Raw genomic sequence first — 18,907 nt, forward strand, 5'->3', positions numbered from 1 at the left:
GTGTGATTTTCATAAAGGTCGCTTCGTTTTTTGGTTGAAGTTTCTGTCAATCATGTTCTGTCAATCAAAATTGATTCCGTAAATCAATTTTCCGCAAGCAGGCTAATTTTCTCAGGCGTTATTTGTAAATTAAGCTTAATAAACTGTATAATTTGGAATCCGCATAAAAAGCCAATTCTTTTTATTTATTAATGTTTATCAGTTTTTTTTTCAAGTTTTGATTACTATTGGCCCAAATCACTTTTTAATTGCAGTTCTTTTGCATGAACTGTTTAATTATACACCATATGTTCGACATGTATTTTGCAATACATGTAGAATATTTCACTATCCTTTCTTCTTTTTCATTCTCTAGACTTCCCTTAATTTCCCTTTGGCTGCTCAATTTTACACGTGGAAAGAATTCTTCCAAAGAGGTTTTCCGTGAAGAGTGATACGCCGAACTCCTTTGGGAAACCCAATATCTCAAGATTTGGGAAATAATTTCCAATATTTCTTTTATAATTTGGCTTTTTTTCTCATGTAATTCGCTCTTACTTTGCAAATATTTTTTTTAGCTATACCTACTAGTTTGGGTTTTTTTCTAGTGTCTGTAAGTTTTTGGTCATCTGCTTATAATTGCTTAGAATTTTTCTCTCGCTTCTCGGCTTATTTAATATTATTCTGAAATATTTTCTAGTTTTGTCAAAGTAAAAAAAAGTAATTTTTAGCTATAATGTTTAAATTTTCCTTGGGGATCGTGTGGGCCATTCTCAAGGGGGCCTCCCCCTCTCTTCTCTTTGTGGAAGTATGGATAATATATCTGCCTGTCTGCATTGTTTAGCCCCCCCCCATCTCAGAAAAAAATTATTGATATTCGGCTCTTGGCTAGAGTCATGCATGTCTAAACCAATTTTCTTATGCATTAGTATTATTTACCAAAAAATGTAGGTAGTTTTAGTATTATTATTATTTTAGGACTTGTACCGTCTTCGGTTTTGTCACCGGCGCCATCTCCAGATGAACTTGTAATCAGGTTTCGGGGTCGAAGGAAAGTCCCCCTGACATACAGTCCAGAAAATGAAACAAAGCTGCAAAGGTAATTAAAATAGAGACTGGCATTTTGACTAAAGGATTCTCTGGGTTTCAAACCCTCTACATCCCTAAACTGGAAAACAAAGCTAACAATGCTTAGTTTTTAATCTTAAAACTTTTACCTCTACTCCATTAGAAGTAGGTAAGTCAATTGTGGGTTTGGGTATTACCTTTTTTCTAGGAATGTCTGAGATAAAAAGAAAATCTATGATAATGCCAACATTTTGACAAGAAAAATATATTTCTAGAAATAAGTTTTTATCCGTAGTAGAGTTAGTTCTCTTTAAACGAGCAATATTTGTACATTCATGTATTTTTCTTCGAAAACGGAACCACATTTTTTTTTTTCGAAAATTGGTATCCTAGGAGTTTCTGACCTAAAAAGTGATCTAGATAGTTTACGAGTTTGAGAAAATTCGCTAAGAGCCTTAATTTTGGAAAAAAAGAGGCAGCGAAAGTTACAACGAGTCAAAAACGAAAGTGAAGCACATGAAAATATGCGATTACAAAACATGTGATAACTATTCCATCCCTAAAGGCATAGTTACTGGAGCTTTCAACTGTGCCGAATCAAATGGTTATCTGAAAATTTTGATCGGATGTCTTTGAGGAAAAAAGAGGTGTGGGAGGGAAGCTAGTTGCTCTACCATCTTTTCATTTCAAATGAGACCTCCTCTGATTTTTTAGGACTATTCTTTCAAAATGATTATCCTTAAAGAAACAACAAATAAACATGGATCCGTGATCTTTTTCTGGAAATAAAACACGAAATTCCACTAGGAGCTTGAAACTTCTACATCAGGGCTCTCTGATATGCTGAATCTGATGAGACTATTATTAAGATTGCTTGATCTTTTTCGAAAAGCAGGCGAATTTTCTCAAGCTCATAGCTTTTGATGGGTTAAAAAAAAAAAGAAGAATTTTATGCTTTTGGAATCAGTGTGAAGAGCCAATTCTCTTGATGTATCAATTGTTATTAAAATTCTTTATTTTAGATTTTTGGCTACGTTTGGGACGAGTCGCTCTTTACTTACAGTTCGTTAACACGACATGTTTGACAAGAAATTTTATTACTGTGGACTTGAAATATTAGTTTTATCATAACAAACCTGAATATTTTTGGGGATTTTAAGGATGTTATTAATCTATTAATGCTTTGTGGACTTGTAAGATTATGTGGAGAATCTGGCAACAAAGTTTCATTGCCTTCTCACCCCCTTCCCCACCAAAAAACATCAATAGATGTTGGGCTGCTACTTTCCCCTCCCTTCTCCCAGACAGGCGTTTTAAGATAGGGCTTGTATATCTCTTTTCTTTTCTGCTGGTTCCTTTTCTTTTCTGTTTGCAGAATAGCCTTCCTTGATTATGTCAGGACATCAACTATCATATCTTCATCCCGGGCACCCCACCCACCAGCTTCAGACCAGCTCGGTCAGGCAAAACTCATCCCTCAAAAGAGAGGGGAAAGTTGCAAGCTACCAACAACAACCGACACTTGACTATACGGGACATACACCATTTAACATTTTGTGATTTTGTCATATTTTTCCTGTACAATGTGGTTGAGAAGAAAGATAATCGCATTTTGTGTATTATAGGACGCCTAACAAGCAAGTAACGCCATCTAAAAGAGGGGAAGTTACACCATCAAAAGGAACACCTCCAAGATATTTTACTCGTCAAAGTCCACGCAAAAGACTACCTCTATATGATCTATCAGCTATGAGTCCCAAAAAGGCATGTTCCAATATCCTCATTTTTAATTATTATTTATTAATATTACAGGGTGTTTGATGCTACCAGTTACTTTAATGGTAGAATGCCAGACTTAGAAATTTTTTTGTGTTTGGAGAAAGAAATCAATGTAAAATAAAAACGCTCCGAAGACGGCCTTGTTTCACACGTTTAGGAAATGCTATTCCTCGTACCTATATACATATTTATATCTTTCCTTGGCCTCAGCAAAGAGCTTTAAACCTATCCTCAGTATAGGTGATGGTAACTCTAAAACTGCCTTTGCTGGTACCTTAGGTACCTTAGTAATGCTTAAATAGCATTATTTCACAGGAATGGTATTGTTTTACATAGTAGGGGGTGTTCAACAACCTTAAACTCAATCCCAGTAAAGGTTATTGTATACTAAAAAAGGTCTGAGAGTGGTGCCTACTTTCCATAGACCCTGTTGCCAGCTCCTATTTTTGCTCTTTGTGGAAATGACTGGGTCCAACTGCAATGATGCATTAGAGTACCCTGTTAAGTTTTTTTTTCCAAAAATGATTTATTTTAGTTTTTTCTGCATTATTACGAACGGATGTAACCCTTTCTTGTAGTTGAGTGGCCTTCGAGAATGGCAAAAATAGTAAAGAAACAACCATAAACAAAAGAAAAGAAAGCGTTCTCAGGACGAAAGAGATTTTCACAAGAGTTAAAAATATCAAGATAAAAAAATTAAGAAGAAAGCCTACCCAGAATTGAACATCATTGGTTTACCCATAGATTGTAAATATTCACAAAATAATATAATAATTAGTTTAAAGTCGAATCGATTCTTTAGACGTTTGAAATCCAATAAATTATTGAAAATTTATGATTTCATGGTTTCAAGTATGCTTTTCTTGAATATTCAAGTGAATGGTAGGCTTTGATATCCTATGGTAAATTATTTGAAAAAGAAAATATAGCCAAAGTGGAATTAAAACCTGGCAGATGATATTGTATGAGTTTCTAGAAATAAATTTCTAGGTATATCTAGGTATAACCTCGGTATCCAAACGTTTTAAAATTTATTTTATGGCCATCTCTTTAAAACTGGCTCAGTGACTTACAAACACTTTCATTAAAAATTATCAATGATTAAAATTAAATAAAAATTAATAAAATAAATTAAATAAAATAAAAATTAAAAATCATTAAGAATTAATAAAAAAATTAATAAAACTCAAGGTGTCAAACACTTTGCACAGCGATACCATATGCACATGGTAGCTTAATATGTAACTTAAAAAATAATATTAAAAAATAAAAATTAATATGTAGCTTAAAAAAAAAACACGCACCTGTGATCTGTCTTCTGGCAAAAAATACGAAATTCCCCATTTTTGTAGATAGGAGCTTGAAATTATCGTTTTTTAGAGTTTCGTTTACTATTAAGCCGGGTTGCTCCTTACTACAGTTCGTTACCACGAAATGTTCGATTAGCTATGGCTTGATGCTCGCAACTACTTGATTTTCAATTCAGTCAATGTATACAATTTTGTTGTATTGTATTTGCATTGCCTTTGGTTGAGGTATTAAGGAAATTTTTGATGTGCATGATTGTTAACCTTAAAGAAAAACGACGCAGGAGATCAGTGAGCAAGTGGCTGATCTTAAAGTTGTTACTACTAAAAAAGTTGTTACAACTAAGAAAACGCGAGGAAAATCACAGCCTGTGAAAGAAAAGAACAAAAGCAAATGTTTCAACAAAGACCTTGTTTCGGCTGTCCTCAGTGCTTATCAGTGTCCTCAGTGAATTATAGCCGAACACTCCTTCCTAGTATGAATAACATGAGGTAATTTTGCCATTATAATCCAAAAATCACTACATTTTTTAGGTAAATATGTCTTGTACTCCAAATCTTTACTAAATCATTAAATTATCCTTAGAAGCTTAATTCATATAATCACTGCAACATTTTTTAGGTAAATATGTCTTGTACTCCAAATCTTTACTAAATCAATAAATTATCCTTAGAAGCTTAATTCATATAATCACTGCAACATTTTTTAGGTAAATATGTCTTGTACTCCAAATCTTTACTAAATCATTAAATTGTCCTTAGAAGCTTAATTCATATAATCACTGCAACATTTTTTAGGTAAATATGTCTTGTACTCCAAATCTTTACTAAATCATTAAATTGTCCTTAGAAGCTTAATTCATATAATCACTGCAACATTTTTTAGGTAAATATGTCTTGTACTCCAAATCTTTACTAAATCATTAAATTGTCCTTAGAAGCTTAATTCATATAATCACTGCAACATTTTTTAGGTAAATATGTCTTGTACTCCAAATCTTTACTAAATCATTAAATTGTCCTTAGAAGCTTAATTCATATAATCACTGCAACATTTTTTAGGTAAATATGTCTTGTACTCCAAATCTTTACTAAATCATTAAATTGTCCTTAGAAGCTTAATTCATATAATCACTGCAACATTTTTTAGGTAAATATGTCTTGTACTCCAAATCTTTACTAAATCATTAAATTGTCCTTAGAAGCTTAATTCATATAATCACTGCAACATTTTTTAGGTAAATATGTCTTGTACTCCAAATCTTTACTAAATCATTAAATTGTCCTTAGAAGCTTAATTCATATAATCACTGCAACATTTTTTAGGTAAATATGTCTTGTACTCCAAATCTTTACTAAATCATTAAATTGTCCTTAGAAGCTTAATTCATATAATCACTGCAACATTTTTTAGGTAAATATGTCTTGTACTCCAAATCTTTACTAAATCATTAAATTGTCCTTAGAAGCTTAATTCATATAATCACTGCAACATTTTTTAGGTAAATATGTCTTGTACTCCAAATCTTTACTAAATCATTAAATTGTCCTTAGAAGCTTAATTCATATAATCACTGCAACATTTTTTAGGTAAATATGTCTTGTACTCCAAATCTTTACTAAATCATTAAATTGTCCTTAGAAGCTTAATTCATATAATCACTGCAACATTTTTTAGGTAAATATGTCTTGTACTCCAAATCTTTACTAAATCATTAAATTGTCCTTAGAAGCTTAATTCATATAATCACTGCAACATTTTTTAGGTAAATATGTCTTGTACTCCAAATCTTTACTAAATCATTAAATTGTCCTTAGAAGCTTAATTCATATAATCACTGCAACATTTTTTAGGTAAATATGTCTTGTACTCCAAATCTTTACTAAATCATTAAATTGTCCTTAGAAGCTTAATTCATATAATCACTGCAACATTTTTTAGGTAAATATGTCTTGTACTCCAAATCTTTACTAAATCATTAAATTGTCCTTAGAAGCTTAATTCATATAATCACTGATACATTTTTTAGGTAAATATGTCTTGTACTCCAAATCTTTACTAAATCAATAAATTATCCTTAGAAGCTTAATTCATATAATCACTGCAACATTTTTTAGGTAAATATGTCTTGTACTCCAAATCTTTACTAAATCAATAAATTATCCTTAGAAGCTTAATTCATATAATCACTGCAACATTTTTTAGGTAAATATGTCTTGTACTCCAAATCTTTACTAAATCATTAAATTGTCCTTAGAAGCTTAATTCATATAATCACTGCAACATTTTTTAGGTAAATATGTCTTGTACTCCAAATCTTTACTAAATCATTAAATTGTCCTTAGAAGCTTAATTCATATAATCACTGCAACATTTTTTAGGTAAATATGTCTTGTACTCCAAATCTTTACTAAATCATTAAATTGTCCTTAGAAGCTTAATTCATATAATCACTGCAACATTTTTTAGGTAAATATGTCTTGTACTCCAAATCTTTACTAAATCAATAAATTATCCTTAGAAGCTTAATTCATATAATCACTGCAACATTTTTTAGGAAAATATGTCTTGTACTCCAAATCTTTACTAAATCATTAAATTGTCCTTAGAAGCTTAATTCATATAATCACTGCAACATTTTTTAGGAAAATATGTCTTGTACTCCAAATCTTTACTAAATCAATAAATTATCCTTAGAAGCTTAATTCATATAATCACTGCAACATTTTTTAGGTAAATATGTCTTGTACTCCAAATCTTTACTGAATCAATAAATTATCCTTAGAAGCTTAATTCATATAATCACTGCAACATTTTTTAGGTAAATATGTCTTGTACTCCAAATCTTTACTAAATCAATAAATTATCCTTAGAAGCTTAATTCATATAATCACTGCAACATTTTTTAGGTAAATATGTCTTGTACTCCAAATCTTTACTAAATCATTAAATTGTCCTTAGAAGCTTAATTCATATAATCACTGCAACATTTTTTAGGTAAATATGTCTTGTACTCCAAATCTTTACTAAATCATTAAATTGTCCTTAGAAGCTTAATTCATATAATCACTGCAACATTTTCTAGGTAAATATGTCTTGTACTCCAAATCTTTACTAAATCAATAAATTATCCTTAGAAGCTTAATTCATATAATCACTGCAACATTTTTTAGGTAAATATGTCTTGTACTCCAAATCTTTACTAAATCAATAAATTGTCCTTAGAAGCTTAATTCATATAATCACTGCAACATTTTTTAGGTAAATATGTCTTGTACTCCAAATCTTTACTAAATCATTAAATTGTCCTTAGAAGCTTAATTCATATAATCACTGCAACATTTTTTAGGTAAATATGTCTTGTACTCCAAATCTTTACTAAATCAATAAATTATCCTTAGAAGCTTAATTCATATAATCACTGCAACATTTTTTAGGAAAATATGTCTTGTACTCCAAATCTTTACTAAATCAATAAATTATCCTTAGAAGCTTAATTCATATAATCACTGCAACATTTTTTAGGTAAATATGTCTTGTACTCCAAATCTTTACTAAATCAATAAATTATCCTTAGAAGCTTAATTCATATAATCACTGCAACATTTTTTAGGTAAATATGTCTTGTACTCCAAATCTTTACTAAATCAATAAATTATCCTTAGAAGCTTAATTCATATAATCACTGCAACATTTTTTAGGTAAATATGTCTTGTACTCCAAATCTTTACTAAATCATTAAATTGTCCTTAGAAGCTTAATTCATATAATCACTGCAACATTTTTTAGGTAAATATGTCTTGTACTCCAAATCTTTACTAAATCATTAAATTGTCCTTAGAAGCTTAATTCATATAATCACTGCAACATTTTTTAGGTAAATATGTCTTGTACTCCAAATCTTTACTAAATCATTAAATTGTCCTTAGAAGCTTAATTCATATAATCACTGCAACATTTTTTAGGTAAATATGTCTTGTACTCCAAATCTTTACTAAATCATTAAATTGTCCTTAGAAGCTTAATTCATATAATCACTGCAACATTTTTTAGGTAAATATGTCTTGTACTCCAAATCTTTACTAAATCATTAAATTGTCCTTAGAAGCTTAATTCATATAATCACTGCAACATTTTTTAGGTAAATATGTCTTGTACTCCAAATCTTTACTAAATCAATAAATTATCCTTAGAAGCTTAATTCATATAATCACTGCAACATTTTTTAGGAAAATATGTCTTGTACTCCAAATCTTTACTAAATCAATAAATTATCCTTAGAAGCTTAATTCATATAATCACTGCAACATTTTTTAGGAAAATATGTCTTGTACTCCAAATCTTTACTAAATCAATAAATTATCCTTAGAAGCTTAATTCATATAATCACTGCAACATTTTTTAGGAAAATATGTCTTGTACTCCAAATCTTTACTAAATCAATAAATTATCCTTAGAAGCTTAATTCATATAATCACTGCAACATTTTTTAGGTAAATATGTCTTGTACTCCAAATCTTTACTAAATCAATAAATTATCCTTAGAAGCTTAATTCATATAATCACTGCAACATTTTTTAGGTAAATATGTCTTGTGCTCCAAATCTTTACTAAATCAATAAATTATCCTTAGAAGCTTAATTCATATAATCACTGCAACATTTTTTAGGTAAATATGTCTTGTACTCCAAATCTTTACTAAATCATTAAATTGTCCTTAGAAGCTTAATTCATATAATCACTGCAACATTTTTTAGGTAAATATGTCTTGTACTCCAAATCTTTACTAAATCATTAAATTGTCCTTAGAAGCTTAATTCATATAATCACTGCAACATTTTTTAGGTAAATATGTCTTGTACTCCAAATCTTTACTAAATCATTAAATTGCCCTTAGAAGCTTAATTCATATAATCACTGCAACATTTTTTAGGTAAATATGTCTTGTACTCCAAATCTTTACTAAATCATTAAATTGTCCTTAGAAGCTTAATTCATATAATCACTGCAACATTTTTTAGGTAAATATGTCTTGTACTCCAAATCTTTACTAAATCATTAAATTGTCCTTAGAAGCTTAATTCATATAATCACTGCAACATTTTTTAGGTAAATATGTCTTGTACTCCAAATCTTTACTAAATCATTAAATTGTCCTTAGAAGCTTAATTCATATAATCACTGCAACATTTTTTAGGTAAATATGTCTTGTACTCCAAATCTTTACTAAATCATTAAATTGTCCTTAGAAGCTTAATTCATATAATCACTGCAACATTTTTTAGGTAAATATGTCTTGTACTCCAAATCTTTACTAAATCATTAAATTGTCCTTAGAAGCTTAATTAATATAATCACTGCAACATTTTTTAGGTAAATATGTCTTGTACTCCAAATCTTTACTAAATCATTAAATTGTCCTTAGAAGCTTAATTCATATAATCACTGCAACATTTTTTAGGTAAATATGTCTTGTACTCCAAATCTTTACTAAATCATTAAATTATCCTTAGAAGCTTAATTCATATAATCACTGCAACATTTTTTAGGAAAATATGTCTTGTACTCCAAATCTTTACTAAATCTTTACTAAATCATTAACATGAATAATAAAATGTAACCAAAGAGATGCCAAAAACTATAATTATAAAAAAAACTAGTACAAGCAGTAAAAATGTGTTCTGCTTTTTGCTTTGCTACCAAGATCGCCCTCAGTTTGAAAATTGCTGCTCTAGAATGTCTGGAATTAAGTATTCACAAACAGTATTGGTTCAGAAGACAACGAATGGTCAATGATTTTGTTCTTATTCTATATATTATACAAGAGGGATTAAAGGTAAATAAAAAATGCCTCGTTATATAGTTTGTCATGTACTTTAGCTCTGATTTCGACCCCCCCCACCTTGATGTTTTAGGGGTGACTTGTAAGTGGGGGGGGGGTAGACCGCTTGCTCTTACGTGTTGTTCTAAAAGGGCCGCGACTTTACCAAGATTTTGATCTTAGTTTGTAATAAGATTTCATGTTTTTTACTGAAAAGAAGCTGACGAATCTCTAAGATCCACTGAGCCCCCCTTAACATTTTGGTTCGTGGTGTCTCTAAATGTTCTTGCGAGGATGTTCACCGTTTTATTATTACTTATTATTGTTGACAACTAAGAAATTATTAGTGCAATTTATAAGACAATAGATAGATATATCTCAAACAATTAACAATAAATAAATAAAATCAATAATCCCCACAAAGGTTCTGTGACCTGTATAGAAGCGGGATCATGACATAAAATATTTAAATATCTAAACCCATACTGGAAAATATTTACCCATAAAGAAAGGACAGAAGAACCGAGAGAGAGTTCATTTGGATTTTGCAGCCCTACAACTCAAATCAGGCGATATGGAGCTCCACAATCCCAGAAAAAAAATAAATAGAAAAAACATACGTACTCGGTGTTAACACCTTCCTTCTACAACGAACTTGATAAAAAAAAGTCAATAATTATGCATATGAAAAAAGAAAAAAGGATAGTTCATTGGAAATAAACCCAAAATATAGGAAATAAAAATAATATGATGAATAAATAAAGATTATCTCTAACAATTTATAGATTAAAACAAACAATGATAACACCTATCTTGCAAGGATCTCAAACCTTGAGACGGTGGCTGAACGAAATCAAATTTAAATGCTTAGATCTTATAAAATAATTATTTAAAAAAAACATGATCAATCACCCAGAAGTCGATTGATTGTTTGGCATCATCTATCCTGTCATTTTGAATATAAATGCATCTGTTTCATTTGTTAGGAAGCTGAATTGATTGCCTCTGCTTTTAAATTTTCAGGTTGTAGCGTTGATGCTCTTAATGGATTTTTTGCTCGTCAGGTTCATGACAATAAAAACTGATAAAGACCATCCACGACCGTTGATATTATCACATAAGATGTCGACAGTTTCCGATGTTCAGTTGATTTTTTTTTTTTACAACAACTGATTTAATCCTGTCGCCTAGTCTTATGGCAGCTGAGATCATATCATGGGCACTATATTTCCAAGGCAAGCTATTGACGAAAATTTGTAAAAATAAATATTAGCACAGAAAAAACAAAATTGACTAATCGACTGTTCAATACTTTTCTTGTCGCCTAACCCTATTGCAGCTGAGATCATACCCTGGGCACTATATTGCCAAGGAAAGCTATTGACTAAAATCTGCAGAAATAAACATTAACACAGAAAAAAAAATATTGACAAATTGACTGCTCAATGCTTTTCCTGTAAGCTGCTTTGACTATCTCGACAAGAGAGTGTTTCCCATACTCGCAATAGAAAGACAACTGAAAAAAAAAATTGAGATCAGTTTTTCTAGAATAGAAACACTTGGGAAAATATGCTTTGCTGAAATGATAGAACAACACCGGCGATTGAAAAAAAAAGAATTCACTTTGACTGTCTCCATACAAAAATGATACTTATAGTCAATAGCAATGACTTTTAGGTATTTTGTAGTTTAATATCTAAAAAAGTCTTCCAAAAATTTTGATGAAAAAATGACAAGAAAAAGATAATTGCCCACTGGCAACCTATGATTTTCTTTGTATGTTACTATCGTTAGATAATCGCAACTAGATAGTAAAACCAGCTCTGTATCTTTTTTATTATTCTTTCCTTATATTTTTTAGGATTACTTTTCTGGTTAACTTCTATATTTATACCCAAAGTATTCGAATGGACAGTGCGCTAGACTTGTAAACCTTTGTCCGTAAAGGCAGGGGTTCAAGTCTTGGTGTTGCTGGTTATTGTGTTTGGAACGGGGACAGTGGCGTGACTCTGTAAGCTTAGCCAGAGTCGACCCAGCCCTAAATGGGTACCTGGAGAAATCTAGAGAAAGCTAATAGGAAGTGTGCAAAAACTCAGGATGGCTGGTCCCCAACCCCCAAATGCACTTCCTGGCTGAAGGGCAAGGAAACAGAGATCAATACCACTGTTTGGACTAGTGAGTCTATTGTTTGCTTCCTTTACCATTGTTATGTTGTTATACTCCTGCAGGTAGTTTGTTTTAATATTAAATATATATTGTGTTATTTTTACAGGGATCACCAAATGCAAAGCGGCCAAAATTTGAGATCCGCCCCGAATGTAATAATGCCCCGGTTGAAGTATTGATGCGAGGACTATCTCAGCCTCAATTAGTCAATGTCCTTAATAAACTGCTTGTAGCCCACCCTGAATTAAAACAGGTAAAATATCATACTTTTAGTTGTGGGCTTGTGGACCATGGCCTTTATTTAGAAGACTTATTGGCTTAGTTATAATTTTGTTGTTGCTTGTTTCTTTCTATTTTCTTATTTTTTGTTTTTAATTTTTTGTTTATTTTGAAATGAATCGTTTTTTGTTGTTGTTGTTTTGTTTTCTTTGTGTATTAAATGTAATGTTGGTTTACTTGCAGTCATATAATGAACTAAGTGTTTGAAGTCAGTTTTAAATACTAAAATGAATCGGTGTTAATTACGTTTTCTTTCTGGTTTTGTTTTTATTGTTTTTTTTTCTCTTTTTTTTTTTGTTTGTATTGGAAGAAAGATTTAAGATTTAGCATTAGAAACAAAATTATAGTGGGTTAGTACCAGTTTGATGAAGAACTATGGACTTTGTTTTAAATACTAAAATCATTCAGTTTTAAGATTATATTTTCTTCTTTTGTGATTTGTTTTGTTTGTTGTAGTTTGTATCTAAGGTTTAGAATCACTATCCAATGTAATGTTGGTGCACTTTCAGTTGCATATCTATCTATAGATTACGAGCTTAGTTTTACTGATTATGAACTTATACTAAAATAACTCGGCGTTAATTTTATTTCTGTGTATTTTTGTTGCATTTGTTTTATTGTCTTTTTTATGTTTGTTTTGAAAGGCAGATTTCTTACTAGACCTGATAATCATTAATCAGTTTAACTGATTATAGTTTATCTGTAATCTTTTTACAGATATTCAGTAATCTGTACTGAGTAATCTATCTGTACTGTACTAGAAGTAAGTACAGATAATCTGTAATTTTTATTGATAATCAGTTTAATTGTTAAATCAGCTTAATTAGTACTAAACCTGATTTTGTGTTAGTTCAAGCTATATAATTAGCTATGGGCTTTAAACACTAAAATGACCGAGTTTGATACTATCTTTTCCTTTTTTTTCAACTTCTTTCGTTTTTTCTTTTGGTGGGGGGAGGGGAAGGGGAGAAAAGTTTAGATTCATTATTAAGTGCAGTGTTATCAAATTTAATGTTTGGTTCAATTCCAGTTACATAAGGAATTGTGGACCACAAACTTTGTTTTGAACACTAAAATGACTGAGTTTTAATATATTTTTTTATTCTTTTTATTTCTTTCGCTCTGATTTTTTTTTTCTTTTTGAAGGAAGGCTTAGAACCATTATTAAATATAATACTCGTTCTTTCCCAGTTATATAATAAACTGTGGATTATAAATTTAGTCAAACACGAAAATAGCTGAGTTGTAAACATTTTCTTTTCATTTCTTTAGACTGTTTTTCTATATCAAACTTAATGTTGGTTTATTTTCAGTTATATAATGAACTATGGCTTATTCATTTACTCTGAAATAGCTTGGTTTTTATTTTTTTTTCCTATTTGTTTCTTTTTGTTTTTTTTCCTTCTTTTATTGTTGGAGGAAGATTTAAAATAGAAATTATTTGTAATATTGACTTGTTTTCAGATTTGTAATGACCTATACATTATTACCTTGGTTCTAACCCACTAAAATGACTTGGTTTAAATCTTTTATCGATCAAAAATAAATTTAGTATTATAAGCAATTTTTTTCTTCTTTTACTTCTTTTGCTTTTTTCCTTTTTTTTTAGTTTGTTTTGGAAGGAAGGTTTAGAATAAGTATTAAACTTGATGTTGGTGGATTTTCACTTTTATAGCGAATATCGGGCTGTATACCTATTATTAAACAATAAAATATCTCATTTTTTTTGTTGATTTTTTCCTTTTTGAAGAAGGGTCTAGAATCGTTATTAAATTTAATACCGGTTAAGTTACAGTTATATAATGAACTATGGACCTCGTTTTAACTCTAGAATTAATCAGGTTTGTTTTAGAATTGTTATCAAATGTGATGTGGATTTAGCTTTAGTTGTATACTTGGTTCCATTGCAAGCTTTTTCTTCAAGAATGGTGTGTGTTTTTTTTCAACTTTGGAAAAAAATAATAAAAAAAGGTGTTTTAGTCACTCCTCATTTGCAAAATTATTTTAACTGTTGGACGGTTTTTGCTTTCTCGGATGAATTTCAGCTGCATATTTTGTTCTCTGCTTCTTATAAACAACCTTAAACCAGATCTTTTCCAAATCTATTCTTAATTTTTATTTAGTGTCTTACAAGCCCATGAAAGATAATTGTTTATTTATTATATTGTTTTGGTAAAATAGTCTCAATTTGTATGGTTAAATGTTTTGGCTTTAACTGGGCATCTTTTTGGTGTATCCTCTAGTGGCTGCTACTTTTGTACCGCTCTGATATTATTTTATCATTGTGTAGGCCTACCTCTTTGTGCTTGACTCTCCATAGATCTAGTCAAAATATATATGTATGCGCATGAAATAAATAAGACTGGATTTTAATGGCAAATAATTCAAATTTGTACAACGGGGTACTTAATGAAGGAAGTTCGTCCTGTGGTGGCACAGAGCGTTTGATTTCAGCTATGGTTTTGGGCCTAGAGTTTGAGCCCGGTTGTAGCAACACACTGCAGAGACGATGCTATACGATGTTTGTTATAGTCGAATCGTCAAGTTGTAAATTCGAATAGAACTTAAACCTCAAGACTGAATGATCTTGGACGTCTGTAGTGGGTATATCCACAAATGACCGTGATGAAAATATTCAGTTTTATGGAATTGAACTCCCAGACTTGGTTAAGTCGTATAAAAAAAAAAAAAATGCTCAAATTGAGGGTTATTTAGATATTATTTCTTTTCCTACCGTATTATATGTTTTTATTCGAAATATTCATTCTAATTTGTTTCCCACTGTCTTGAGAAATTCCCTATTGTTCTTCTTGTTTTTGGTGTTTGTGATCGAAAGGCAGTGTGGTCTATTAATCTATTAAAATCTATTAGTTTTTTTCATGATTTCTACATGGAATTACCCTCCAAGAGACTTTTTTAAAAAGGGGCCAGGACTTCCTCTGCAGTAGCGTATTGCTTTGCTGTCACTTTTTTAATTAAGAAGAAAGAAGAAAAACTGAAGCTGATAAAACGTTAGAGGTGGCAGTTTTTAGTGTTGATGTATTGAGTCTTCCTTTATCTTCCATCAAAGTCAAATCTTCCTGCTTCAGGAAGCTAGGAGTTGAACTGAGAAACAAAAGTCTTCTCCCTAACGAGTTCGTTTTGCCCTTTTCACGTCGTGAATCTGGCCATTTATGGAGTAAGCATGTCTTCTCTTTGTTGGTACTCCAAAAAGCCCTATTTCTCCTCTCGAGCCTGCTCAAAGTCGATCAGATCGTGCAGCAAGTTCTGGAAATGATGATGCCAAAACTCGTGCAATTGGTCAGACATCGTTTCAATGTGGTAACTGTTGGTCGTTTACAATTACATGCATTCCTCTGTCTTGGAGGAGTTATCTAAGCTCTTTCCCGAAGGAGCAAAGCTTGTTAGAGTAATTTGCCAAAACACAACCTGACAGTACAACCCTTAGTAGGCTTCATCCTGTTAGGAATATCTGAAAATGAGCTTTGTTCGACGATCTGTCGCCACCTGGAAAGAGTTTCCGAGCAGAGTTAGTCTCTGGAATCCCTTACTTGAAACACTCAAGTGAAGGTACAACAAGCTAAGAAAGTGAGGAAGTATACACTTGTGTACACAAAGTGAGGATGTATGCAACAAGTATACATCAGAGCTGAAAACAAAATGAGGGAATTTCTAAGACCAGTGGGATATCACTGTTGATGGAGCCGCGGAGATCGTAATAAAAAAGAGGTAAAAAAATGAAACAAGTTCTCACGTAAAAAACGCGTGAACAAAAACACGTTAACTCACATCTTTCATGTACCAAGGGGATGCTGACGAATCAGAAAAGTAGCCATTAGATAACTTTGGCTACTCGATTTCGTCGGATCCGAGAAATGAGATAAATGGAATAACATTAAGAGAGCTGGTATGGTGACCCATTCTAAGAAATATTCACAGAGAAGGCTAAAGCAATAAGTCAATGAATTTTCAATCAGATATAAACAAAAATTAAAAAAAGCAATGGAAAGTGAATATACATGAAAGGAGAAATAAATGTTTATCTGACAGTAAAATCGATGATGTGCTACAACATCAAACAACCAATATTGAAAATACATTAATCGAAAAGACTCATTAATCAGAAATCTACAAGTTCCGTTTTTTAGCCTATATCAAGGTTTGGGAAGCTCTGTGATCAGCTCTTTCTCGTGCAGAAACGAATCTTTTCTTAAATAAGAAGAAAGCAAAGTAAGGTGAATGAAGAAAATCATTCATTTCTTTAATTTCTTCATTAATTCTTTGATAGTAATTTTCGGTCATTTTAATTTCGAATTGTATGGGATGTTGTTTGTGCTCATCTTGACTTTTGATGGAACTCTTTACTTTTCTTTGAAAACTTCTTTTTCTGAAGTTTTTTTTTAAAATTATTATTTTCAAAAAAGAACGGATAAGTAGCTGTCAGTTTTCGAATTATTAACAGAGATTTACATTTCTGTAAAGTACCGGGGACATCGAAAGTTCAAAGTTTTTGAAATTTGAAGTAATTTCTGGTCGTTGTAAGTTTGAATTTTAATAGGACTTTATTTGTGTTCATCTTCAGTATTCATAGAGCTTTTTTGTTTTCTTTTAAAACTTATTTTTCCGGTAGTTTTTTTTATAGTTATTTCCAAAAAAGTGAGATCGTTGGCAAATCCAGCATTTTAGGAATAATCGATAATATGGGGGTTTCTCAACGTTTCACATCGGAGGCTACCTTGGTAAGTGATGTCACGCCGTATTACGTGGATGGAACGCTTATGGTAGTTCCTAATTTGGACTCTTTTCACTCAACTCACCAGACGAAAAGCAAAGACAAATGTACATCTGTCAACACTAAAAAATCGAAAGCTACCTTGTAGCTTTCTAATCATCACTTACCTTGCTTAGTGTTCAAGATAACCCCTTGATGACTATTATAAAGATTCAAACAAACATAATCAGATAGCCGACGCCAAATCCTTGCTGATTCCAAAGGTCGAAACGATTGTTTTAAATTATGGTAGAAATAGTTGAAGGATAGACTCACCGAGGTATCACTGTTAATTATGATGCTCTACAGCTTAGTAAACTGTAATTGACTATGATGAGTGGGTTAAACGAAAATAAAAAGAAAGGCAGAGCCAAAGGTTTGTAGATTCAAAGATTGGAAATATTTAGCCTATAGCAAAATTGAGAGTTTATAATAGAAATAATGGAAAGATGCAATAGCCACTATGTTTTCATTGTCTGTTCAATTCTGAGATATTGATCAAGTTAGTTTGATAAAATTGGGCTATTCTCGAAAAAAAATTCTACTTTTCCTTATTTTTCTATTAGGTTTTACATTCTGTTATATTTTCTATGCTTCATTTATCATCCTGTTTTATTGTTTCATTATTATCGGTATTTACATTTTATATAAATTATATCCTTTTTTTTTTTTACAGGAAATCGATTTACCCGATCCAGATATTGGCGCTTTTGAAGAACAGTTGAACAGATTAAAAAAGAATATTTACAGATCTTTGCCTTCTAGCCGTCTTGCATCTAAAAATGACTCACCTGCGTATAATCGAGCCTCTGTTCACCTATTAGAGTTCAAGGTAGGGAAGTTTTAGTTGGGGAGGGGAGGACCTTAAGTGCCACTATCCCCTGGCTACGTGAATGAAATTAATTATATCCCCAGATTGCCGTCCTGGCCGAGTTGGTTGGTGCGCTGGATTCGGGACCCTTTGTCTCAGAGGACGCGGGTTCGAGTCCCAGTGTACCCAATTCTTCAGTTGGGACGGGGGTCAGTGGTGTGACTCTGTAAGCTTAGCCAGAGTCGACCCAGCTCTAAATGGGTACCTGGAGAAATTTGGGGAAGGTAAACAGGAAGGGTGTGCGAAAGCACAGGATGGCTGGCCCCCAACCCCCCATTGCACTTCCTGGCTGAAGGGCAAAGAAACGGAGATCAGCACTGCCGGTAGGGACTGTAAAGTCTAATGCCGTATCCTTTACCTTTTTTACCAGATATATGTTAAAATTAATGGTTTCATATTACCTATCAAATAAAGTATTTATACTTATTAAAGGACGTGACATTTTAAGGCTTAACACTTTAGCGTTGCCTCTTATAAGATTAGAAGAGATTATAAGATTTATAAGATTATAATTATAAGATTAGAAAACAAATAGAAATTTCTACCGCCTCCCCACTTCTGACAGCAAACATTCTAGTGCGTATTGTGTCATTTGTGCTTTACTAAAAATGAAATATATATTTTTTTTTTTTTAGAGTTGTTACATTGAAAAAAATTGCTATTTTATTTTTTAGAATACTGTTAAATAAGATTCTGGATTGCTGAAATTTCCAGTTTCACTATGTTTCACTTAGGATTAGTTTTACTATATGTTACACATTCTGTTAAATTTTATTAGTTCTTTCCTGTTACCTTGATCATTATAAGCATTAATTTTTTTGTCGATATTTTGAAATATTTAACCACTGCTCAGAATGCATATAGT

General features: G+C 31.4%; 1 protein-coding gene across 4 annotated transcripts in view; it reads left to right on the forward strand.

Moving 5' to 3' along the window:
- The window catches only part of LOC136028819 (uncharacterized), a 314,462-nt gene that overhangs the window by 12,520 nt on the left and 283,035 nt on the right, over positions 1 to 18,907 (forward strand). For all 4 annotated transcript variants that reach the window (XR_010617883.1, XM_065706736.1, XM_065706737.1 and 1 more), the window contains exons 3-6: positions 958 to 1,078; positions 2,673 to 2,811; positions 12,228 to 12,374; positions 17,848 to 18,003. Coding sequence is in view for 3 of the 4 variants with exons in the window: in XM_065706736.1 (XP_065562808.1) it covers positions 958 to 1,078; positions 2,673 to 2,811; positions 12,228 to 12,374; positions 17,848 to 18,003 (563 nt within the window). In the remaining variant the exon portion in view is untranslated. The remainder of the gene's footprint in view (positions 1 to 957; positions 1,079 to 2,672; positions 2,812 to 12,227; positions 12,375 to 17,847; positions 18,004 to 18,907) is intronic.

Source organism: Artemia franciscana, chromosome 7 (genome assembly GCF_032884065.1).
Source record: "Artemia franciscana chromosome 7, ASM3288406v1, whole genome shotgun sequence".
Taxonomy (NCBI): Eukaryota; Metazoa; Arthropoda; class Branchiopoda; order Anostraca; family Artemiidae; genus Artemia; species Artemia franciscana.